Below are 25,615 nucleotides of genomic sequence, written 5' to 3'. Positions count from 1 at the left end.
TATGTGTGTGTGTGTACGCGCGCGTGTGCATACACAAACATATATTTACATGTGTGTATGTGACATGCACACACGCATTCATAGGCGCACACACATACACATATCTTCCTGTTGTAGCATGTATGGTTTCAACGTATTACACGACTTATACACATACGTACTTGTATATACATACGTACATACATACATACATTGTGTGTAACCCGATGTGCCTAGCTTCTATTTTCGCTAGGCCCTATTGTGCCGAGTTCCTACATGTCGTAGATGAGTAAGCCCTCTTTCTATTCAAAAGAGGAAAGGAAGGGTGACTTTACACATATTTCTTTTGCCTGTACTTCCTTAAAAAAGATATATTTTTTAATGGTGTGTCCGTCAAAGATAGGTATAGCGACACTAGTGAGGTAGAAAGTGACCTCTAAATATAAGGCCTTTATCTCCTCCTCTTAGAAGGCCTAAGCTAGAATCTTCGGCATGCCACTGGTCTATTCAATTCAATGTTTCCGACACATGGACTTGTCATCCCCGTCCCTCCGAATAGAATTCTGAGATGTATCTGATACAATGCAATAACATGTCTTGAGCATGAGCTCTCTCTCCGATATGGTGGCTCCTTCATCCTTGGTCGAGCTATGCAAGCAAGCAGTAGTTGCGCTCGTGAAGCAAGGTGGGCCTTCTTCCTCGCACTTAAAACTAGTCTACAGCAAGCGTCTATCTATCACTCATCATTTTTGGGGACTGCAGATGCAGAAAAACGCAGAGAGCTTCTCACTCTGCCGGTGGATTTTCTCCAGAACATCATCCCATTGCTTCCTCCCTTTGCTCTGGAACTACTCCACGATGAAGCAGGTTGCAAATCCTGGTGAGTTTGCTGTCTTGATGCTTTTCACTTGCTTCTTGCTTGTGTACAGCCATCTTGATGCTATCTTTGATCATGGCTGGCCTCCTTCACATGCCTGCAGGTTTACAGATAGATGTGGAGAATCGCATACGGGACAACGCCGAGGTCCAAAACGCTCATTTGATGTCATGGTGCATGGTTCTAGCTCTTGTTGCTTGAACGGTGCTTGGAAGCAACACTTCGACAAAAGATGGCCCTCTGGTGTCAATAAGCATAGGTATAACGCCACCCTTTCTCCTTCAAAAATCGAGCTTCTGAATCTCTGTGAGGTTGAAGCTGCCATAGACTGGAGGCAGTGTTTCTGGGAAGCACACTTACAAGAGTAAGCCATCTAACCTACAAGTAATGGTTTTATTTTTGTTCCCTCCCTTGAATATCTACTCCACCGACACAAACAATTAATATCATGTCCACCAACATGGAACCACCCAGGTGCTTGAATGAAGCAGTTGCACAAGCTTCAACCTCTCCTCTTGAAGGACCTTTGGGTGACATTACTTTGTCAAGTAAGAAGCAGTCAACATGTATTGCATATCTTAGTGCTTGCTTTGTAACACTGTTGGAAGTTGGTGGATGTAAGGTACTCTAGGATGACTGCTCGTATACATGACTGGATGTGTTTTCTTGGTTGAAGGACTGCTCTAATGCAATCTCCACGAGACTTTGAAAGGCTTATGTAGATCCAGAGTAAACAACACTAGCTTTGAGATAAGAGCTATTAGAACGGTTCTTTTCGGTAGCAGTCACTTATTTCTTGGCCAAATGATTTAGAGGAGAGGCCATATGCACAAAGCCCCAAATATAAATAAAAGCCCTAGTGCATTCTCTTCTATTACCTTGAGCTTTGTAGGATCCATCATCCACACGAACCTCCTCTTGGACACATTGTGTCTCATGTAGTGGATCTTTGTCAAAAAAAAGCTCACTTTTCTTGCCATGATGTACAACTTGTGCCTTAATAAAAGCTTGATTCAAACATTCGATGATCAAGTGCCCATGACTTTCTTCCTCTGTCATGGAATGGATTAAGATTTTAAAGAAAACCTAAAGTGCATTTGAAGTTCTTATGGTCTTGAATGATTTTGTTTGTTATACGGGTAAAGGTGGTCGGGACATTAGTTAACTTAAATGGAACTGTAAAATCCAAAAGTAGTGTAAGAAGCTGACTTTTGGACACTGGAGTATATGATGATATCCACTTTTTAGATCTACGTAGTTGAGGGGGAATAGGAACCGATTCTTGATGGTCACCTTGTTCAAGGTGTAGTAGGCCATGTCTTCTCTCAAGTTGCATCTTTCTTTTGTAGGACTAGAAAGCAACAAGACGACTTGGTAGGCCTCGTGAGATCTTTCTCCAAAATCTTATTCATTGTTGACTTGAACCAATAGTGTAGGGTGGCTGATTAAGAGGTCTACCTAGGGCATCGCATATAGAGTCTATGAAAACAAAAACCAAGTGCGAAGAAACTAACAACCTTGTTGTTTTTTAAATTTGAATGTGACCTGCAAGTGGGATAGCCTCTGCACTCTTAATGTCGCCCTTTCATATGTGGTTAAATGTGATCTATTGAGATACATAATTGTTCATAGTTGCATCATGAATGCCTAGGCGTTCCTAAATCATGGGAGTGGTGCAATCATGAAGTATTCTTTATCTATGTATGTGGATCCTTATTTTTCAATGATTGGCACCGCTTATGACCTTTTCTTCCAAACTCTCCATTGTTTGATGAATATTTATCAACATAAATGAACTGGCTACACTAAGATTTGAACTTTGAAGTGTTCAATGTCCCCTAGACTTTCTTGTGTTTCCGTAAACCTTAGAAATTGGTTCTTGTGGCTTTACTTGCCTCTTTCTGTAGTCATTAATGGCATTTGAAGTAAAATGGCTATTGAGCTTGCATTTGAAGGAATTACTCTTTCCAATACATATCCCTGTCCGCTTTTGATAGCCTTTGAATGAATGATTTTTCCTTCAATCTAGTTTAACATCGACCAATCATAGGTGTGTGTTTCAAGCTCTTAAATTCATGATCACATGTTTGATCTTGGACTCCCCCCCACCCCCCACTTTGCACTAGAAGCTATTTAAAACAATTGGATGAAAGCTAGAGCTTTATTATTCTTTGACTTCGTTCAATTATTTAAAATTGATGTTCTTGTTGTAGACTATAAACTCCTCCCTCATTGCTTCTTCTTGAAACTCCCATCATCATCTTTATGTAGCCTATGATCTTCATAAAGAGGACTAGGATTCCAAGATCTTCTCTTATAAGGAGAAGGACTTCGAGGTCTTTTGGAGATAATTCAGTGAAATTGAGGAGCTGGATAAGTGTTTTGAAGAATTTAAAACATGAGGTTACTATTGCTTCTATGCTCCAATTTTGGATCTTTCTAAGACATTTGTGGTCGAAATGGATGTCAATGATTATGTCATTAGAGTGGTTCTATTCCAAGATGGTAGGCAAGTGGCTTTTGAAAGTAAAAAGGTAATTGACCCACAATTCAAATGGTCTACACTAGAGAAGGAACTTTATGTTGCGATCCATGTGTTAAAAAAGTAAAGACATTATTTTTATGGCTCTACTTTTGTGGTCTATGTGGATAACTCTTCTCTAAAGTACTTTTGCAATTCCTTTGAATTGAGGGAGTGTTCAAGAATTTGGACATTAAGCTGAGTGTGAGCTTGCTGGTCATCCCGAGTTTGATGGACAAACATAGTGTGTAAATTAAACAATGGAGAACATGCTGCATGAATTTTTGTTTGTGAGACGGTCTGATTGGAAAGAGTATCTTTTGCTAGTACAATTTGCTTGCAATAGTGCTAATGGTCCCTTTTATGCATATGAATGGCTATCAATGTAGAGCCTCATGGATGATTGGCTTAGAGAAAGTCCGAGTTGGCTTAGAGAAAGTCCGAGTTGGCGTTGTGGTTGACTTCTTGAAATGGGAGTAAGAGATGCTGCAATTTACAAGCATACATAGTGCGTAGGATAGAGCAGAATTCTATGCTAACCAAATGCTATCAAGTAGAGTTGTGGAAGAAGGCCAATGGGTTTACTTAAGAATTCCCAAGTAATGAGTACCAAAAAAGTTTATCTTTGAGGTATTCGTGATCTTTTGATCTTGAAAAAGAATAACGAGATCTGTCACATGCACTCTGCACTGTAGTGCATGGTGACGAGATGGCTCATCATCATTAGTGCAACATTGTACATTATTAGTACCCTTTAGGATGATAATTGTCGTACGTCGTGACCCCATTGTAATCCTCAATCCAGGATAAGTCAGGCACGAGCTACGTAGGTCATTCCTAAGCCTTAGATAGTCAGTCCAATTCCTCAGCATATTGCATATCATTCATCCATTGCAGAAGTCTTTAGATAACATCTAGCATTTATTAGAATTTATTTGGCATTTTTTCCATATTTTATAGCATTTAATTGGGATTTTTACCATTTATTTATCATGAACAAGTCGTGTTTTACATTCATTCATTCATTCATATCATATTCAGCGCAGAAGAAGCCTTCAACCCAAGGAGCATAAGTGACTGGAGAATTCAGCACATCAGCCATCAGCGTTTCCTCCATTAGCATATAGGAGCATCAAATCTAGAGCATTCAGCAAAACGCAGCATCTACAGCATTCAGCCCTACATAGCACCTTGCGTTTTCAGCATTCATACAGTTTTCAGCATCTTTGTTTGCATCGTTTTGCTACAGCCACTTGGTGAAGGTAAAACTCAGCATTCATACTCATTTCCAGCATTCATACATAGCCTAGAGCAATCCCAATCAGCCCCTTCTCAGCCTCAGATTTGCAGTCTTCGTACATCCATTGGAAAGAGTGCATAGGCTTGATATTTATCATCATTGGTGCTTTTATAGCTGTGTACAATTCAGCCCGACTGTTGGTCCTCAAAGATCTTGCGTTTGGCTTATTGTCAGTCCAAAGTCAGTCTCTTCGAAGTAATAAAGCAAATACCATTCCGGTAATGGGATAGGGGGCCCTTCAGTAGGTAATTGGGGACCCCATATAATGTATAGTTTCTATCTCTCTCTCAAATCTCTTAAAGTTTGAAGCCATAAAAGTGGATTGCTAAACTCGCGAAACTCAGGATACAAAAGGCGGTGTGAGAATTTGTGTGACAGGACCCTTAATTACGAATACTTCCGTTGCATGTTACATTGGTATGAGATTCAGCTTATCCACACACACTGTATCCTAGCGTGAGGGCATCCTTGGATGGTCAGATTGCGTTCTGGCACGACCACCAACTTCTGCATCATGTCTACAGAGGAGAGTACCCATGAGTTGGAAAATGTCTCCCCCGAAGGAGACCTTGCTCTTCGACTACCGTAGACACCATAGCTCTACTCAGAGCTAAGAACTAGCTTCTCATGGAGCGTCTCCAACTCTTGGAGGCAACAGTAGCACGTCCATCTTCGCCTCCAACAACCTCGACTACATCTCCCTCTTCTTTCAGATGGAACAACAAAGAAGAGAAGATGAGGCTAGACGGAGAGAAGAAAAAGTAGAAGCTGAAGCAAGAAAGCAATAAGAAAAAGTAGATAGACGAGACTATTAGGAAGCCCAACGCAGGATCGAAGAAGACCGGCGTCAGGCTAAACTCGCCGCTCGGGAGCACCAACGAGAGCTCGATCGAGAACGTATGTTACTTGATCACCAAAGGGAAAAGGAGGCCATGCATCTAAGATATCAGCACCTCTCTTTAGTTTCCCCAGCCTTAGGTGCCATCAGCCAGCAGCTCGCGACATCGACTACCATCATTTGAACTCAACCAAATTTCAGTAAGTATGATAGTAAGTGTGATTCTTTAGCAGTTAATCAGTTCATACATCGATTTACTGCTCATTTTCCATTAGCTAGGATTACAGATCCTCAGGGCAGAGTCCACGTAGCGGCGTCGCACCTTATGGGTGAGCCAGTCACTTGGTGGATAGTGCTTCAGTTTTCCGGAAAGGTTATAACTTTAGCACAACAGTTAGGGTTATCTGAGCATGCCAAGATGGATCAATTCATTCGTGGATTAGATCCCAATATCTGGTTCCCGGTTCGCAACTTTGAACCCAGTACATATGACCGGGCTTTGACTCTTGCTCAAAATGAAGATGATCGGAGGCAAGCCCAAGCAGTCGTCGCAGTCCAGTATTAAAACCCAACAGCAGCAATTTGCTGTGTTGTTGTTGTGCAGCAAGGGAAAGGTAATGCATCCTCTAAAGATGCTAAGAAGGACGACGGTAATAGCTCTAGTTCAAGGGGTAAGAAGGATAAGGAATCCAAGCTTAAGAAAATCCATGAGGAAAAGGCTAAAGTAGGCATCACTGGAGGTTATCTTCCTCTAGAAGAGCAACGAAAATACTAGTCAGAAAACATATGTTTTTTTTGTCATACCATTGGGCATGGTAAGAAGGATTGCCACAAATTGGCAAGCGGAGCAAGCCTCCAAAGCTCCTTCTGCCACAATTGCCACATCATCTCCAGCTCTTTCAGCCCCGCCTACCACCACAAATGTAGTTCAGCTTTTACCTTCTATGCATCCTATGCCATCCGTGGTATTTGATGTTAAGCAAGAGGGTGAGAGTGATACTGCACAGAAAAGCCTCATCCAAGCTAATGGCTCTACCAAGGGGGGCTGACAATTTGTAGCCCTATTCAACATGGGCAGTTCCGAGGACGCCATCTCTCCCGGTTGGCTAACAAGATGAGCTGCACGTTAGTGCCATATCATTTGGATGTGGACGGGTTCACACTTGGTCTCCGTACCCACATATCTCAGAAGGCACAACAGTTTGCCTTTGAAGTTCAAAAGGCCTCATTCCAACGAGATTTCATTGTCTCGCCTCTTCTAGAGTGTGACATGATCTTAGGAATCCAGTGGTTTCGTCAATATGAGCCTATTTCTGATTGTGGGTAGGACACTTTTACTATTTGTAAAGGTTTTCATGAGCTTGTCATGATTTGTGGGGATAGAAGCATTTTTGGCATCCCATTGATTTCGCACCTCCAGGCCCGACGAGCTATCCGCAAGGGAGCGAAGGGACACTACTTTATGTTCGTGCTCAGATAGCCTCTGTCTCATCGGTAGCACCTGTGACCTATCTCATCTTCAGTTCCACAGTTAGCAAACCTCCTGTCCAGACATCAGGACATTATGCTTAGGGACGATCTTTCGCCTAGTCTCCCTCCATCACGTCCTGAGGACTATCATATCGATTTGGTCCCTGGATCAGAACCTCCTAGCAGGTTCCCTTATCGTCTTTCCAAGACGTTAGAGGGCGAGCTAGAAACTTGAAAGACAGTTATGTGAGCTCCTTTGAGCCGGATTCGCTTGGCCTTCTTCTTCACCATTTGCTGCACCCATCCTATTTGTCCACAAAAGAAGGACAAGTCTGCACGTCTTTGTATAGACTACATGGCATTGAATAAACTCACCATTAATTATAAGTTTCCTATGCCAAGGATTGAGTACATTTTGGAGCGTTTAGACGGTGCAAATTTTTTCACTAAGATCAACCTCAAGAGTGGTTACCATCAAGTCCGCATTTTTGAAGCTGACATTCCAAAAACAGCTTTTTGGACTGAGCGTGGTCACTACGAGTTCGTAGTCATGCCTTTTGGGCTTACCAATGCACTCGCAACCTTCAATAAAATGATGTCTAGGATTTTTGCAGTCCTCATTGGTAAGTGTGTCTTCATCTTTCTTGATGACATACTTGTATTCTCCGCCATTGTGGAGCAGCATGAGAAAGATGTGGAGAAAGTCTTGCAACTTTTGCGAGATAATGGGCTCATAGTTACCACGGAACGTCGTTCCGCCTTCCTGGAACGCCGGAACGCCGTTCCGGGCGAAGGCACGTTCCCGGAACGTCGGAACGTTCCGCCAAATTTTTTTTTTTTTTTTTTTTGGGGGGGGGGGGTGTGTTTTGCTTGCAGAAATGTATGTTCATTCATGTCTTGGGGGAGCAAATATTAGGAAGCATATTTGGCTATCCGTATACAAAAAGTTACATTTTTTTGTGTCATATGCTGACATGTCATATGACGTGGCGTTCCGCGAGGTTCCCGATCCGCTCCCGTTCCCGTTCCCGTTCCCGCTCCCGTTCTAGCATCCGACGTTCCCGGAACGTTCCCGTTCCGTGGTAACTATGAATGGGCTCTACATAAATGCTGAAAAGTCTATCTTCGGTGTTAAAGAGGTTCAATACTTGGGCTATATCATCGGTTCCGATGGGATTCGATTCAACCCCTCAAAGGTTCAAGAGATCTTGGATTGGGACATCTCTCAGACTGCCCAAGAGATCCGTTCTTTCGTAGGTCTTTGTCAAGCCTACAACACTCATGTTCACCAGTTTTCCAACCTTGCTCAAGGGTATGAAGACTCATAGACAAAAAGTCTTAGTTATAGGCAAGGCACTTGATGCATTCCGTGCACTCCAGTTCTCCAGCAGGACAATAGACTTGTGGCTTACTATAGTAGAAAATTGGATGTCGCTGAAAAGAATTATTCGGTTTATGACAAAGAGCTTTTGGGTGTGATCACAACGCTCAAACATTGGAAGCCTTTCCTTTATGGACAAGTGTTCATAGTCAAAACAAACCACCAAGCACTTAAGTGGCTTCAAACCATGCCAAGTGCCCAGTGAAGTGATTGGCAAGCCAGGTGGAGTCAACTTTTCCAATAATTTGGGGAGGAATGATCGAGTACATCCTTGTTAAGCATAACCCAGTTGTTGCAGATGCTCTTAGTTGAAAGGCCAGCATCCAGGTAGTTCAGGAGTGTACGATTCTCGAAATCATGGGAAAAGACGTAGATAGCATGAAAGATTAGTATGTCGACTCCCCTGAGTTTGGTACTCAATACAATTTGGCGCTCACTTTTGAGCCTGGCCATCATTCAGTGCTGAACGGTTGGTTGTTCTTCAAGAACCGCCTGTGTCATTCAGGAAAAGCAATCAGCTCTTCTCCATGATGCCCATGACTCCTTAGTTGGAGGACATAGAGGTATCAACAGTACCCTCGAGAAATTAGAACGGTCCTTTTATTGGCCAAAAATGAGGCATGATGTATATTCACATGTTCAAGCTTGAAAGATTTGTCAAAAAGTTAAGGTTCCACATACAAAGAAGATTGGGTTATTTCAACCTTTGCATGACTAACAATCCAAATGGAAACATTATCTTCCATTGGTCCAAGCTATCTTGAATGATACTCATTCATCCAGTGTCGGATGGACTCCATATGAAGCAGCCTTTGGTCACCGTTTCTCTTCTCTTTTGACGAGATTGGTGTCTCCATCTCTTGAGGCTAATAAAACGATGGAAGCATTTTCCGAAATCATTGAGTCAGTTAAGGATCGCTTGACCAAAGCACATGAAGCTTATAGCAGACAGACAAATAAGTCTAGACAAGATGTCCATTTCAAAGAAGGGGATTGGGTCTATCTGTGCATCATGAAACAGAGATTGAAACAAGTGGGCAAACGTTGTCTCAAGCTTTCATTCCATATTTTTGGACCTTTCCCGATAGTTAAAAAGATAAGTGATGTCTCCATGAAGTTGAAGTTGCTTAACAGTTGGACAATGCATGATGTTTTCCATGTTTCTTGGCTAATACCATATGTTGGACGAGAAGTTTTTGATAATTCAGATGAACAGCAACCAGATGTGGTTTACAAAGCAGAAGTCATTGAGCCTGAGCAGATCCTTCTTCATTGTTGGAAGCATGGTTCCGGTCGACAGATACGTCAGTTCTATACAAAGTTTCGAGATCGAGGTACCCACGAAGTTGATTGGCTAGATGAGGAGTTCTTTCAAACCCCCAGTTGTTGGCGGACTACGTGGAAGCCATGAACCTGCCGCCAAGCTAAGCAGGAGGGAATGTCACATGCACTCTGCTTTGTAGTGCATGAAACTTGCAGCGGGTGCCCGGGGGACTAGGGCCTTTGACACACTTGTCGATACCATCAAAGCATATTAAAACATTTAAACATGGCCACAACCTTAACACATATCCATGATCACTTTGCATAAAACATAAAAGTTGGACAAAACATCCACAAATGCTGAAAATGGAGCTTGCACATGTGATACCGCATAGAGGCCGGAATGGGCCGATCCCCCTCTTGGAGTATGTTATTACCCAAGGAGAATAATTTCATGTACAAGCCTTGAGGGCCTTACTCTCCCCACGGGAGATGCCGGATTATCCATATACAAATGCCATAACACAGCCCAACACAAGGCTACCAAGTGTCATGTGCACAGTGGGTATCTACGGTGTGCTATACGCATGCAAGACTAGTTTCGAGGCTTGGGGAAGCTTGGAACTAGGCAGGCTGATTGACGAGCTGAGTTAGGGATATACTAACGGGCGGGCACCCAAGTATGGACGGGCAGGCGGCCAAGTGTGGACGCCCGATGACCGGCCAAGAGCCTATAAAAGGGTGGCCAAGGTTAGTTATTGGATATAGAGAGTCTCGCGAGTTTGTGAGAGCTCTATGGTCTTGGAGCCTGGATCTAGTGCAGACGTGCACCTGCTTTATGCAGCCAAGGCCGGCAGCAGTCTCGAGGCCCGCGAGGGCAGCTTCGTGGCGGTATGGGACGTCACGAGGAGGAGATTGGTCGGTACGTCAACCTAGTTAGCTCAGCTCGTGGCTCGGTGGGGACAGCCAAGATTGTGGGCTCGCCCACGGCTGTCATGGTTGGGAGGTGAGTCAGGCCTGCACCCCCTTTGTTGTTGTTGTTCGTTTGTTTGCAGGATTCGAGTTTCGAACCAAGATCGATCACGAGGGGATCCGTGGGGATTTGACAGTGGTATCAGAGCATACCTCGTGAACGAGCAAGTCGGTAGGTAGAGAAGAAGAGGTCGAAGAACGGTATGTGTTAAAAAACTTGCTGTTTTTTCTGTGCATACTGCAGTTTTCAGATTTTGTATGTGTTTTTCCTTCATCAAAGAACCCCATGTTGATGGGAGATGGTAGGTTGAATAGGGTTGATTGCTTTTGCAAAGAAGAGGCCTTGTGTGCAGTCGCATATCTTGCAGGAAGAGAAAACAGAAAAAAAAAGAAGAAAAAAAGCACGTTTATTGTTTTCGTTGCATTTTGGCGCATGAGAGAGAGAGCGAGCGTAGAACTGCTGGCGGGTGTGCGTTTGGTCGAGTCTATGCAGGCGATTCAATTGGCAGGCGGCTCAGTGTGCGTGGGCAGCAATCCACGTGGCCAGGCAGTCATGTCTACCCAGGCGGCCATGTCTACCCGGTAGCGCCTAGGCCAGGCGGGCTGGTGCCCAGGCCAGGCCGGCGCACAGGCCAGGCGGGTAGCGCCCAGGCCTACGCAGCTTAGCGCACCAACCAGGCCAGGCCACGCACAGCCGGCGCCCAGGCCACGTCCAGCAGATTGGCGTAGCGAAGCGCACGCTGGCGGCCAAGTCAGGCGCTCGAGCGAAGGTACAGTCGACAGCAGGTGCACGTCAGCAGTCTACGATGGCAACCGGCGGCTAATCCAGGCGCCAGGAGGGAAGCGAAGAAAAAAAAAAACACACGTAAGGGAAGCAACGTTTTTTATGCTTTCGTTTTTTTTTTTTTTAGGGGAGGTTAAAATTTTTAAATTTTAAAAGAACCCCCCCTCTCTAAGGTTTCCAAAGGTGTCTATTTTTTTTTAAGAACAGCGAATATATATATCCATATATATATATTAAAAAATATATATATATATATATTTATTCAAGAAAAAAAAAACAAAAAACACAAAAGCTAAGCATAGCTTTTCGAGATTTTTTTTTGGCTTTTGGGAAACCTTTATTAACTCCCTCTAGTGGGCTTCTTGCCACACATCTCTCGAGTTCTCAAGTTCTCAAGTTTTCAAGCTCTCAAGCTCTCGAGTTCGCTCGCACTTTTGTTGTGCAAAGACTAAATTTTCTCTCCGCGTACCCTCTTCACGATGTCGACCCAAGAATCAGAGTTGGAGCCCCTCGTGGAACGCGAAGGCTTGCCGGCTACGGAAGGCACTGATGCCGATCTTTTTGACGAGTTTGTGTCAAAATCAGATTTCCAAGAGTTCAAAGTAGCTCTCGAAGCTTCTTCGTCGGAACGTCAGGCACAAATCGCAGCCCAGATGCAGGCTTTGCAGAACTCCATCGCTCTCTTGACCACTACCCTCTCTACTTTCTCGGGAATGGATACCTTGGCTTCAGCTTTAGGCCCCAATATTACTCCGGAACCGTTTGGGGGCGAGCAAAAGCAGCGAACCAAGGAGATCGTGGACACGTGGCTACACAAGTGGCAAGTTCACTTTCAGTTTCATCTATATGATGATGGAAAGAAGATACAGTTAGCAGCAGGTTTCCTGTCCGGCAAAGCTTTGCTTTGGTGGAAGGAACTGAACCCAAAGCCAACGACTTGGGCACAATTCGAAGACATTTTCAAGAAAGAATTCCTCAAGAAAGAGGATGATTATGATGTTGTAGCCCGGTTTTCAGCTTTGACTATGACCTCGCAGCACCTCACTTATGAGGTCTACCGCCAGAAGTTCTGTGACTTGCAGATGAAAGCTACAAAGATGGATCCCACTACCCTTTTGGGATTTTTCGTAGCTGGTTTACCCGACTCGTACCGATTACAGGTTAAAAATAACAAATGCAAAACATTGGACGAGGCTATTCATTCAGCTCGTATCTATGATGATACGATGGTCTCTTCCAAGTCGAAACCCGTTACCGAGCAGGGGAACAAGCATAAAAGAAAGTTCTCCGCACCTATGGCTAACACGAATGAAGGCAAGTCTTCGGACCAACCTTCGAAGAATTCCAGTTCGACACCAGCGAAGAAGAAACGACTCCTTAAGGTTTTGAAGCTCAAGAAGGAAGGACGTTGTTTTATCTGTGAAGAAAAAGGACACATGCGTAACGAGTGCCCAAAGAAAAAGGGTACCAAGTCAAACGCAGGACCCAAGCCAAAGGCAGCTAACCAGTTGTCTTTGACAAGTACGTCAATTACTGTACTTTCTCGCCCTAGTACTTGTTCTGATTGTATGTTCAATTCTAAGGTATTTGGCATGCATGATCTTCTCCGAGTTTATGGAGAAGTGAATGGCCATAAAATTCACATTCTGTTAGACCCTGGCAGTTCGCATAACTTTGTTAACTACAAACTTGTGCAGAAATTGAGTCTTGATACGACACTCAGCGACCATACCTATGAGGTACGTCTACCTGCGGGCAGACAAGTTTGGGATCGCAAAGTGGAGATGCTTCCAATCCAGATTCAGGACTACAAAGATACTCTGGAATGCTATGTTATGCATCTGGAAAATGTAGACTTGTTGTCACCATTTGGCCACCCAAATGGTTCACTCTTGCTTTCACACTATGTACATATTGGATTGGTGTCCATGGCTTATGGAATATGCCTATGCAGGTGATTGACACGTGTCATGCTGTATAGTTGGATATGATATTCCGCTGGGACTTGATGTTATCATGCCCGGAATATCTGGAGGACTTGGCTTTCCGCTGGGACTTGTGCCTTTGTGTACATGCCCGGAAACGCCTGGAGGACTTGGCTTTCCGCTGGGACTTGTGCCTTTGTGTACATGCCCGGAAACGCCTGGAGGATTGGCTTTCCACTGGGTCTGGTATCGCATATACTTGCCTGGAAACGCCTGGTCTTATATGGTTTCATGAACGGGAATTGCTCATGCCAATGCTGCATTGCATAGCATCTTTATGTGCTTGCCTGCAAATGAAATTGCATGCTGTTTTCATGCTTGCATGACCTATGTGTAGTTCCGGGCTAGGGGACGCCCGCCCGTGAACCGTGCGTGTGAAACTGTCTGCTGACATGGTTGTGTGGCATGTGAACAGGTGGTAAGTATTACCCAATCTAGGCTCAAATAGCCCTTAGGACTTAGCCAATATTTATAAGTGAGTGCGTTCCCATTTCATTAAAGTTTGGGCGCCCAAAAGTCACTTATAAATTATGACTGCTTCCAAGTTCACACTCACTGAAGTCCCGAGGCGGACAAGACTCAATGTCCAGGACCTGATCCTCCCTTTTTACTCATAAATGGGCATCTCCCCATGTCCCTTCACCTGATTGGACCCCAATTCACTCACTTATTAAGAGAAATTCGTGTTTTCTCTTCATGAGGATTTTTGGAGGCTGAAAACTCTGTTTTTCCACCATTTCTCTCCATTTCCAAGCTCTCCATAGCCATACCCAACTTGCTAGGGTGTTTTCCAAGCTTCCAAGAGTGTTTCCAAGTGCTAATCACTCTCCTACTCACTCCCAATGACTGAAATTCAGCAAAACAGCTCTCATTTTTGCTGTAATTTCTGGTCTTTTTGCTGAAAACCCTAATTTCAGCCTTCCTTTCTCAAGTTGAACCATAGGGGAAGCTTTCCCAAGGTTCCCTTCATCCTCTTGAAGACTTTTGTCGCGAAGGATTGCGGCAAATCGAAGATATCAACACTTCTAAAGCTTCCAACGCGAAGGCTTCCGCTTGCAACAACTTCTATGAAGACTGGTAAGCTAATTGGACAATGTGTTGTCATTACTTACTCAGTAGAAGGGCAGGACTCCTTGATTAGCCGCCCTGTGTAGTATTTCTCGTCCTATGTGCTCTTGAAGATGTTGCTACCTTGCTTGGTAGAACATAGAGCCAATGGTAGAGAATATGGGCACTGAAGTCGGGCCGGGCATCAAGGCAGCTCCTTGGTGATCTACATCGACATACCATTGTTTTCTAAATGCTGAATTTCATATGCATTGGCATGGAGGATTTGGCAATGAATGCCCGTGAAGCTATGTATTGAATTTCTCCAATAGTAATACAATTTACTCAAGGGAGGGGTCGGCCGTTCCGGCTCATTGTGTGCCTCTTGTCAATTCAGCAATTTACTTCTTGTATTTGAGCAAGTGTCCTTCAAATCTTAGTGTATTTAAGTGTATTGATTAGCATTGTGTTCAACCAAGTTACATTGGTATCAGAGCATACGGTTCTCTTTCACTTCTATCGTGAGAGACGATCACCGTGAACACTAGCTATCTCTACACTTAGAACATTATGGACAGCCATACAATGAATGTTGGAGATGCTAATACAAGTGGCAGGGACAATGAAATGCATGCCTCCAATGCTTTACAGGATGAGCAAACTCATGTGGTGCACAATAGGGAACATGAATATGTGGGACAGCCGTCTCGTGGCAAAGAGAAGATGCAAGAAGAAGAGTCCATAGTCTTGAGAGCTGAACTTACTCGTATGCAGGCTCTTCTCCATGCACAACAAGAAGAATTGAATCTCTATCGCCGCGAGGATCCATTGGTACATGATCGTTTGAAGGCCAAGAAAGCTGAATCTTATATGGATCATGCAATGGCAATGATTGCTCAAGAGTTGCACATGCAACCGAGGGATGCAGCACGTGCATACTTGGCTCGTACCGAGGATGCCTATGCAGAAAAGGCAACCATCCCACATGTCTTGGAATCCCCACAAGTGCCCGAACAAGAAGTTATGTCTAAGAGGATGAACCTCCATGCGATGGGAGAGGAACAATCAGTGACTTCACGCCATGCAGGAATATCTCATGTAGCCCGTGAAGGATACAATGTTTATGGCAGTGGTCAAAATGTATGTCAAATGCCATTGCCGGCTGAAAATGTACATGCACAACACATGCAACATGGGCTGCAATTTTCTGTTGGTGCAGGTATTCCGCGTATCTCTCATGCCACTCATGCCTTCGAGTGTGCTCGTGAGGGAGAAGCTATGGCTGAAAATGTATCAATGCATGTTGAGGGGCCAGCCATGCCTCATGCTTACAGGGCACATGTATCTATGCCTTATGCATCACCTTTTGGTCCAAAAATGATGCCAGTCATCACAGGAGTTGTCCCAATGGACAAACATGGGGGAAAACATGTTGAGATGCACACACATGCATCAAAGTCTCGTGACTTCAAAGCCGGAGACAAATCTGTGAAGTTTGACACATATCATGGAGAGTATGATGCATCAAAGGCACTTGCTTTTATTGCCCAGTTTGATATTGCTTTCAGTGATGAGGATTTCACTCAGAAATCCATGATCCGGCATGTAAGCATGTTCATGAAAGGCACTGCTGCCCATTGGTGGCTCACGGAGAAGCTCTCACCGAATCCTGTTAGATCATGGGAAGAGTTCAAGGAGAGGTTCTATGCTCAATTCTTGCCTCCCAATGCATTGAATGAGATAACAATGAAGTGGGATTGGGTAAAGCAAAATGAGAGGGAATCGGTAAATGCATATGTACAAAAGTTTTGGAAAGTGCTCTTGGAGGTGTCTCCATTTATGCATGTCACCGAGGCGGAAAGGAAGAGAAGGTTTCAATCGGGATTGCAACCCGTGTACAAAGCGGGATTACAAATGTATCCTGGTCATACCTTACACCAATTAATCGCAGCCGCCACCGCCACCGAGCAATTGGAACTCAAATTGAGTCGATCCAATAAGGCTAAACCCTCATTTCAAGGCAAAGAGAGGGCTGTCCAAAACCTGCAAAATGATGGACAGCCACCTAAAAGGGACCAAAACCAAGCCAAATCAGGTCCAAAAGCTGAAAATAAGTTTGCTAACAAGCGCCCTTATAAGCCGGCAAACTTTGGTCTTAGTGCTGAGAAGAAGGAGCAATATATGCGTGAAGGCAAATGCTTTACTTGTGGCAGCACTGAGCACATGGCAAGAGCATGCCCAAATAAGAAGAACAAAGCTGAAAATGCTAATGTACCGAAGCCTAATGTGCATATGGTTCCGGATGTGCAGGGCAACACTTCACATGATAGCAAAGATAGGGTTGTATGTAAAGCTTGGGGACAGCTCAAAGATCAACCTGCTTTGTTCATGTTTGATGATTGTGCATCGGAGAATTTCATATCCACTCAGATGGTAGCTGCTTTGGGTATTGAAGTGGAGGACATGGGTCCTCAAATTGAAGCAGGGGCTGCCTTTGTTGGTAGAGAAGTGCAGGTCTTGCCTATTTTTGGCAAGTTGCGCATACACATTCAAGGCTATGTGGATCATGAGGATTTTCTTGTGGCGCCTTTGAATGGCTGTGATGTATTGCTTGGAAAGCCTTGGCATACACGTATTGATCCGTGCAAGGCTTACAAGACTAACAGGATCACCTTCATGCATAAAGGCCGAGAACATGTAATTGATGCTGGTGAAGAGGGTGATACCATTCCCCTTGTATCTCATGTACAAATTAAGAAAGTAATGAAAAAGAGTGTTTTTGCGTACTTGATTTTTGTACGAGATCCTATTGCGAAAACTAATGTACATGTAAACACTCTTTGTAATGATAGGCTGAAATTTTTGCAAGAGCACAATGATTGTTTTGCTGATGAGTTACCAAATGAGTTACCACCTGTACGACCGGAAGATCATCGCATTGATCTTGTGCCGGGTAGCTCACCACCTAATAGGCCAGCCTATCGTGTAAGTGCATCCCAAAAAGAGGAGATCATGAAGCAAGTGAATGAGCTTCTTGAGAAGGGTTTGGTTCAGCCAAGCTCTTCTCTATATTGTTCACCCGTCCTCTTGGTTCAAAAGAAGGATGGATCCTTTCGTATGTGTGTGGATTATAGAGCTTTGAATAAGCTTACCATCAAGAATCGGTTTCCGATTCCACGCATAGACGACATCCTTGACAAGTTGGATGGATCGGCATGCTTTAGCCGAATTGATCTCAAGAGTGGATATCATCAAGTGCGTGTAGTGCCTCAAGATGTACACAAAACTGCTTTCAGGACAGCATTTGGGCTTTATGAGTATCTTGTTATGCCTTTTGGTCTTACAAATGCCCCGGCTACATTCAATAGAATGATGGATCGCATATTCCGTGGATACAGGAAATTTACGTGTGTCTTCTTTGATGACATCCTAGTCTTCTCGAAGACCGAACAAGAGCATAAAGCTCATTTGGCTATTGTTTTTGAAGAGCTCCATAAGCATAAACTCTTCATAAATGCAAAGAAGAGTGAGTTTTTCTTCTCAGAGATACATTATCTTGGGCATATTGTGTCCAAAGATGGAGTGCGGATGGATCCTGCAAAGATTGATGCAATTCGGAATTGGCCCGAATTGAGTTCAGTGTATGAGATCCGCAGTTTTCTTGGATTATGCTCTTACTACCGCAGGTTCATTTGGCACTTTGCATGGATTGCTTCTCCTTTGCATGATTTGACAAAGAAGAAGGCCGTGTTCAAATGGACTAATGTAGAGAGAGATGCATTCCTCGCATTGAAAGATGCAACTACTCATGGTCCAGTGTTGATCGTTCCGGATTTGCAAAAGCCTTTTTGTGTGGAATGTGATGCATCTGGAAATTGCATAGGGGCTGTCCTTAATCAAGAGGGACATGCCGTGGCTTATGAGAGTCGTAGATTGCATGATGCAGAGCTATCTCTTGGCATTTATGAGAAAGAGCTCTTGGCTGTAATTCATGCACTTACTATATGGAAACATTACCTTCTTGGGGCTGATTTCACTGTGAAGACAGATCACCAGAGTTTGAGATATTTTCTTACTCAAACTAAATTGTCAGAGAAGCATATGAGGATGGCCAATTTCCTCTCTATGTTTCATTTTCAGATCTTGCACACCCCGGGAAAGAAGAATGTAGTGGCCGATGCATTATCACGAAAGCCGTATGTAGCAGCTATCTCGGTTGCCTCTCATGGGGACTTGTCTACCATGCGTGATTTGTATCATACGGATGCTGATTTTGCCACTATTTGGGCTGATTTGATGGCTGGTCATGCACATGCCTCATATGTGATCAAAGAGGGTTATCTCATGAAAGATAATTGCCTATGTGTAGTGTCTGACATGAGGCAAAAGGTTTTGGATGAGTGCCATGCTCCTCCATATGCTGGTCATAGAGGCATAATGCCTACTACGCACATGATTGAGCGGTATTTCTTTTGGCCAGGTATGCGGAAGGACATAGAGGCACATGTACGTGCATGTCACACCTGTCAAAAGGTCAAATTTGACAGGCAAAAGGCACCAGGTTTGCTTCAGCCATTGCCTATTCCCACGCAGCCATGGGAAAGTATTACAATGGATTTCATTATGGACTTGCCACGTACCCAACAGGGTAATGATGCAATTTGGACAATTGTGGACAGGTTTAGCAAGCAAGCTCATTTCTTGCCGGTCAAAAAGACCATCAAAGCTGAGCATATGGTTAAAATATATCTTGCACAAGTGTTCAAACATCATGGAATGCCGAAGTCCATTGCGGGGGATAGAGATCCCAGGACTACAAGTCTCTTTTGGCGGGCCTTATTTGATAATATGGGCACCAAATTGGACTTCTCATCAGCTTATCGATGGGCAAAGTGAGGCTGCAAATTCAGCCGTGTTGGATCTCTTGAAATGTTATGTGGCGGATCAGAAGTCTTCTTGGGAGAAGTACTTACCGCTTGTGGAATTTGCATACAACAACACGGTGCATGCATCTACGGGAAAGGCCCCGTTTGAGATTGTTTATGGTAAGGTGGTTTTGCCACCCATCCTTCGCACAAAGGATGAGATATTTGCAGCTGATGAGTATGTAAGAGACTTGGATATTGCTTTTGCTCAAGTGCGGACAGCCATTGCAAGGTCACAAGACAAGCATAAAAAGGCTGCCGACAAGCATAGAAGGCAATTGGATGTTAAAGAGAATGATTGGGTATTGCTGAAATTTGAGAAAGCAAGACTTGCAAAGAGGCCTGGCAAAGAGGGTGCATATCCTAAGCTTGCAACCAGGTACTATGGACCTTTTCGAGTGATCGAGAAGATCAATGAAGTGGCTTTCAGATTGGCATTACCTAGTCATTGGCACATACACAATGCTTTTCATGTGAGTCTCCTTCGCAAGTATGTAGGGCCGGAGCCCAGTGAAATGGTCATTGAGGATCCACCAGAAGTGGATGAGCTTGAAGAGATCTTGCAGCCAGAGCAGATTGTGTATCACAAGGAACGCAAGCTTGCTGCAGGCAAAGTTGTGAGGCGTTACCTTGTGAAGTTTAAGAACTATCTTCCCATTGATGCTAAATGGGTAGATGAAGAGTTCTTCAAAGATTGCCCGCATGTGCTTCAGACATATTTGGATGCATTTCAGTTGCGGACAACTGTTTAGAAGCGGGGGGGAATGTCACCATTTGGCCACCCAAATGGTTCACTCTTGCTTTCACACTATGTACATATTGGATTGGTGTCCATGGCTTATGGAATATGCCTATGCAGGTGATTGACACGTGTCATGCTGTATAGTTGGATATGATATTCCGCTGGGACTTGATGTTATCATGCCCGGAATATCTGGAGGACTTGGCTTTCCGCTGGGACTTGTGCCTTTGTGTACATGCCCGGAAACGCCTGGAGGACTTGGCTTTCCGCTGGGACTTGTGCCTTTGTGTACATGCCCGGAAACGCCTGGAGGATTGGCTTTCCACTGGGTCTGGTATCGCATATACTTGCCTGGAAACGCCTGGTCTTATATGGTTTCATGAACGGGAATTGCTCATGCCAATGCTGCATTGCATAGCATCTTTATGTGCTTGCCTGCAAATGAAATTGCATGCTGTTTTCATGCCTGCATGACCTATGTGTAGTTCCGGGCTAGGGGACGCCCGCCCGTGAACCGTGCGTGTGAAACTGTCTGCTGACATGGTTGTGTGGCATGTGAACAGGTGGTAAGTATTACCCAATCTAGGCTCAAATAGCCCTTAGCACTTAGCCAATATTTATAAGTGAGTGCGTTCCCATTTCATTAAAGTTTGGGCGCCCAAAAGTCACTTATAAATTATGACCGCTTCCAAGTTCACACTCACTGAAGTCCCGAGGCGGACAAGACTCAATGTCCAGGACCTGATCCTCCCTTTTTACTCATAAATGGGCATCTCCCCATGTCCCTTCACCTGATTGGATCCCAATTCACTTACTTATTAAGAGAAATTCGTGTTTTCTCTTCATGAGGATTTTTGGAGGCTGAAAACTTTGTTTTTCCACCATTTCTCTCCATTTCCAAGCTCTCCATAGCCATACCCAACTTGCTAGGGTGTTTTCCAAGCTTCCAAGAGTGTTTCCAAGTGCTAATCACTCTCCTACTCACTCCCAATGACTGAAATTCAGCAAAACAGCTCTCATTTTTGCTGTAATTTCTGGTCTTTTTGCTGAAAACCCTAATTTCAGCCTTCCTTTCTCAAGTTGAACCATAGGGGAAGCTTTCCCAAGGTTCCCTTCATCCTCTTGAAGACTTTTGTCGCGAAGGATTGCGGCAAATCGAAGATATCAACACTTCTAAAGCTTCCGACGCGAAGGCTTCCGCTTGCAACAACTTCTATGAAGACTGGTAAGCTAATTGGACAATGTGTTGTCATTACTTACTTAGTAGAAGGGCAGGACTCCTTGATTAGCCGCCCTGTGTAGTATTTCTCTTGTCCTATGTGCTCTTGAAGATGTTGCTACCTTGCTTGGTAGAACATAGAGCCAATGGTAGAGAATATGGGCACTGAAGTCGGGCCGGGCATCAAGGCAGCTCCTTGGTGATCTACATCGACATACCATTGTTTTCTAAATGCTGAATTTCATATGCATTGGCATGGAGGATTTGGCAATGAATGCCCGTGAAGCTATGTATTGAATTTCTCCAATAGTAATACAATTTACTCAAGGGAGGGGTCGGCCGTTCCGGCTCGTTGTGTGCCTCTTGTCAATTCAGCAATTTACTTCTTGTATTTGAGCAAGTGTCCTTCAAATCTTAGTGTATTTAAGTGTATTGATTAGCATTGTGTTCAACCAAGTTACACTTGTTATTAGGGATTGAGTGGTTTAAGACTCTTGACGTCCAGATAGATTGGTCTAGTCATATTTTTTCTTTTCTGCATAGAGACACCGAGTATAGTATTTTAGGTGATTGTATTCATCCCTCTCAGGGACCTCTTGTAAATACAATTGATTTTGGAAATATAATGAATTCTTCTTTGTACACTGCTTTCCATTGTGTCTTGATTCCACTTTCTTCTTTTCTCATCCCTTCCATGGATGTGAATGAATTAAGTGTGTTTGAAAGCAAAGAATTACAGAAGATACTTGATTCGTTTCAAGATGTATTTCCTAAGGAATTGCCATCGGGTTTACCACCTGAACGGGCAGTAGATCATCGTATTGACTTGATCCCTGGTGCTCATCCTGTGAGTATTCCACCTTATAGGATGAGCCAAGCTGAGGAAGATGAGTTGGCTAAACAACTCGAAGATTATCTGAGGATGGGCCAGATCCGTCCAAGTAAATCACCTTGGGGTGCACCTGTGTTGCTTAGGAGAAAGAAGGACAATACTTGGAGAATGTGTATAGATTACAAAAGATTGAACAAGCTGACAATTAAGAACCGTTATCCTCTCCCTAGATCAGATGACCTAATTGACCGGTTAGCAGGAGCGAAATATTTCACGAAGATAGATTTGCGTACTGGCTATCACCAGATACGTATTCATGAAAGGCATGTCGAAAGAACCGCCTTTCGGACTAGGTATGGCCATTACGAGTTTCTCGTATTACCTTTTGGGTTAACCAATGCTCCAGCCACTTTCCAACAAATGATGAACGATCTTTTTCGTGAACATTTGGGGAAATTTGTGGTGGTGTTCCTGGATGATATTTTGATTTATAGTCGTACTCTTGAGGATCATGTCAGACACCTCACGATTGTCTTATCTATTTTAAGACAGAATCGACTATATGCTAAATTGAGTAAATGTGAGTTCTTTATGACCAACATCATTTACTTGGGACACAAGATCACTAGAGATGGATTGAGCATTGACTATGACCGAGTTCAGAAGGTTTTGGACTGGCCTATACCGCGAACAGTGAAACAACTTCGTTCTTTTCTCGGTTTTGTAGTTTTTCTTAGGAAATCTGTACGGGAGTACTCTCAGCTCACACTACCGATGACCGACTTATTGAAAGGTCGTGGATGTAAGTCCAATCAGCCTATCACTTGGAATAACGATTTGGATATGGCCTTCAGACTTTTGAAAGATAAAGTCAAGGAAGCACCTATCTTAGCATTGCTTGATCCTAGTCGGCCTTATGTTCTTGAAACTGATGCCAGTGACTATGCTATCGGGGTTGCTTTATTTCAAGATGGTAGACCGGTTGCTTTTGAAAGTAAAAAGCTAGACGACACTCAATCTCGTTGGCCAACCCTTGAGAAGGAGCTTTATGCTGTGATTCATGCTCTCAAGGTTTGGAGACATTATTTATATGGCTCCAAGTTTGTGGTATTGACTGATGATTGGTATTGACTGATCATCAGTCAATCAAGTATGTGTGTGATGCGGATGATTTGAGAGGCAGGAAAGCTCGTTGGGCAGAGTTAATGCAAGATTTTGATTTTGAGATCCGTTATCGGAAAGGGTCCATGAATAATATTGCAGATGCGCTTAGTCGGATTAGAGAGGTGAATACTTTGTCGTTCACCGAGATTTCTACTGACTTATTTCAGTCATTGAGAGGGCTTTGCAAGACTGATAGTTATTTGGTCCATTTTGGCAGAAGATCCAGGACGGGAGCTCATTGATTGACCAAGACTCGGTGACTGAGCAGTCTTCTATTCAGGCTGCAGGAGGTCCAAGATTCTGAGGGAGTGTCACGACGCCCCTTCTGCTGGACACCCTGGGGTACATAGGACACTATCATTAGTGAAACACACTTTTTATTGGCCGAAGATGAAAGTGTATGTAGAAGATTATGTTCTCAAGTGTCAGATTTGTCAGGCAAATAAAGCTGAACGCTTTAGACAGGCTGGGTTATTGCATCCTTTGCAAATCCCAGGTAATAAGTGGGAAAGTATTTCCATGGATTTTATTACCGGATTGCCAAGAACACATCAAGGCCACGATTCTATTTGGGTTGTGGTAGATCGCTTGACAAAGATGGCTAGATTTTTACCGACCCGAAAGACTATTACAGCTACGCAATTAGCTCGGCAGTTTATCGAGCAATTGTTTAGACTGTACGGGTTACCGCAGGACATAGTTAGTGATAGGGACTCTAAGTTTACGAGTGACTTTTGGAAACTTGTTTTCGAGAAGTTGGAAACAACTTTGAATTTGAGTTCCTCAGATCATCCTCAATCTGATGGCCAGACTGAAAGAGTGAATCAGATTTTGGAGGATATGCTTCGAGCATATGTATCCAAAAGACAAAGTTCATGGGAGGATTATCTTCCTATGTTAGAATTTGCATATAACAGTACTAAGCATACGAGTACAGGGTTTAGTCCTTTCATGCTTATATACGGTTTTCAACCAAGATCACCTGTTACAGTAGGATTCTCAGGACTTCAGCATGATGCAGCACGTAATTTTTTGCAAGATATGTAGGAAATGTTACAAGTTGCGAAGGAATCTATTAGAAGTGCTCAAGACCGAGACAGGTTTTATTCTAATAGACATCGTTCACCTAGAGAGTTCTCTGAAGGAACGATGGTGTATTTGCGAGTTCCGAAAGATTCCGAGACTTTACGGACAGGTAGATCTCCGAAATTATCTCCTAGATATTGTGGACCATTTCGTGTTACACGACGGATTGGTTCAGTTGCATATGAATTGGAGTTGCCTTCTCATGTGAAAGTTCATCTTGTATTTCATGTCAGTAGACTTAGGGAAGTACTGGGTGGAGCAGATCAGTTAGTTACTCCTCAAGAAATTATAGATGTCCAGGACATGACATTTGTTCCGCACGAACCTGAAAAGATTCTTGGATTTCGTGAACGAAGATTGCGTCATACGCTTATCACGGAATACAAGATCAAGTGGAAGGATCGTGTTGAGGAGGACGCTACATGGGAGACATTGACTTCTCTTCAGAGAGATTACCCTGGCTTTTTAGTGAACTCAGGAGTGAGCTCTTAGAGGAAGGGGAGTATGTCATGTGCACAGTGGGTATCTACCGTGTGCTATACGCATGCAAGACTAGTTTCGAGGCTTGGGGAAGCTTGGAACTAGGCAGGCTGATTGATGAGCTGAGTTAGGGATATACTAACGGGCGGGCACCCAAGTATGGACGGGCGGGCGGCCAAGTGTGGACGCCCGATGACCGGCCAAGAGCCTATAAAAGGGTGGCCAAGGTTAGTTATTGGATATAGAGAGTCTCGCGAGTTTGTGAGAGCTCTATGGTCTTGGAGCCTGGATCTAGTGTAGACGTGCACCTGCTTTATGCAGCCAAGGCCGGCAGCAGTCTCGAGGCCCGCGAGGGCAGCTTCGTGGCGGTATGGGACGTCACGAGGAGGAGATTGGTCGGTACGTCAACCTAGTTAGCTCAGCTCGTGGCTCGGTGGGGACAGCCAAGACTGTGGGCTCGCCCCCACGGCTGTCATGGTTGGGAGGTGAGTCAGGCCTGCACCCCCTTTGTTGTTGTTGTTCGTTTGTTTGCAGGATTCGAGTTTCGAACCAAGATCGATCACGAGGGGATCCGTGGGGATTTGACACCAAGCCGGAACACAGGCTGTAGAAATGCCGAACCAACAATATAATCCATATACCTCCGTGTGGGTACTGGTTCTTCCCCAAAAACCACGGTCTTCATGCAATAGAGCTGGTGCAACAAGTACAACGCTCCATTCAGCTATGGTACAACATGTACAATGGTTG

General features: G+C 44.0%; 1 protein-coding gene across 4 annotated transcripts in view; it reads left to right on the top strand.

Annotated features, from left to right (window-relative positions):
- The first annotated feature begins 354 nt into the window (after positions 1 to 354).
- Positions 355 to 25,615, top strand: part of LOC147632045 (RNI-like superfamily protein) — a 202,620-nt gene continuing 177,359 nt past the window's right edge. For all 4 annotated transcript variants that reach the window (XM_086808625.1, XM_086808627.1, XM_086808626.1 and 1 more), the window contains exons 1-4: positions 355 to 664; positions 742 to 859; positions 960 to 1,220; positions 1,331 to 1,404. In XM_086808625.1, coding sequence (XP_086664751.1) covers positions 583 to 664; positions 742 to 859; positions 960 to 1,220; positions 1,331 to 1,404 — 535 coding nt within the window. In that variant the 5' untranslated portion in view covers positions 355 to 582. The remainder of the gene's footprint in view (positions 665 to 741; positions 860 to 959; positions 1,221 to 1,330; positions 1,405 to 25,615) is intronic.

This window comes from Cibotium barometz, chromosome 14, assembly GCF_041138505.1.
Source record: "Cibotium barometz isolate CiBa-2024 chromosome 14, ASM4113850v1, whole genome shotgun sequence".
NCBI classification, from domain to species: domain Eukaryota; kingdom Viridiplantae; phylum Streptophyta; class Polypodiopsida; order Cyatheales; family Cibotiaceae; genus Cibotium; species Cibotium barometz.
Note: the sequence above shows the minus strand (reverse complement) of the source record. Positions and strands in the feature narration are given on the sequence as shown.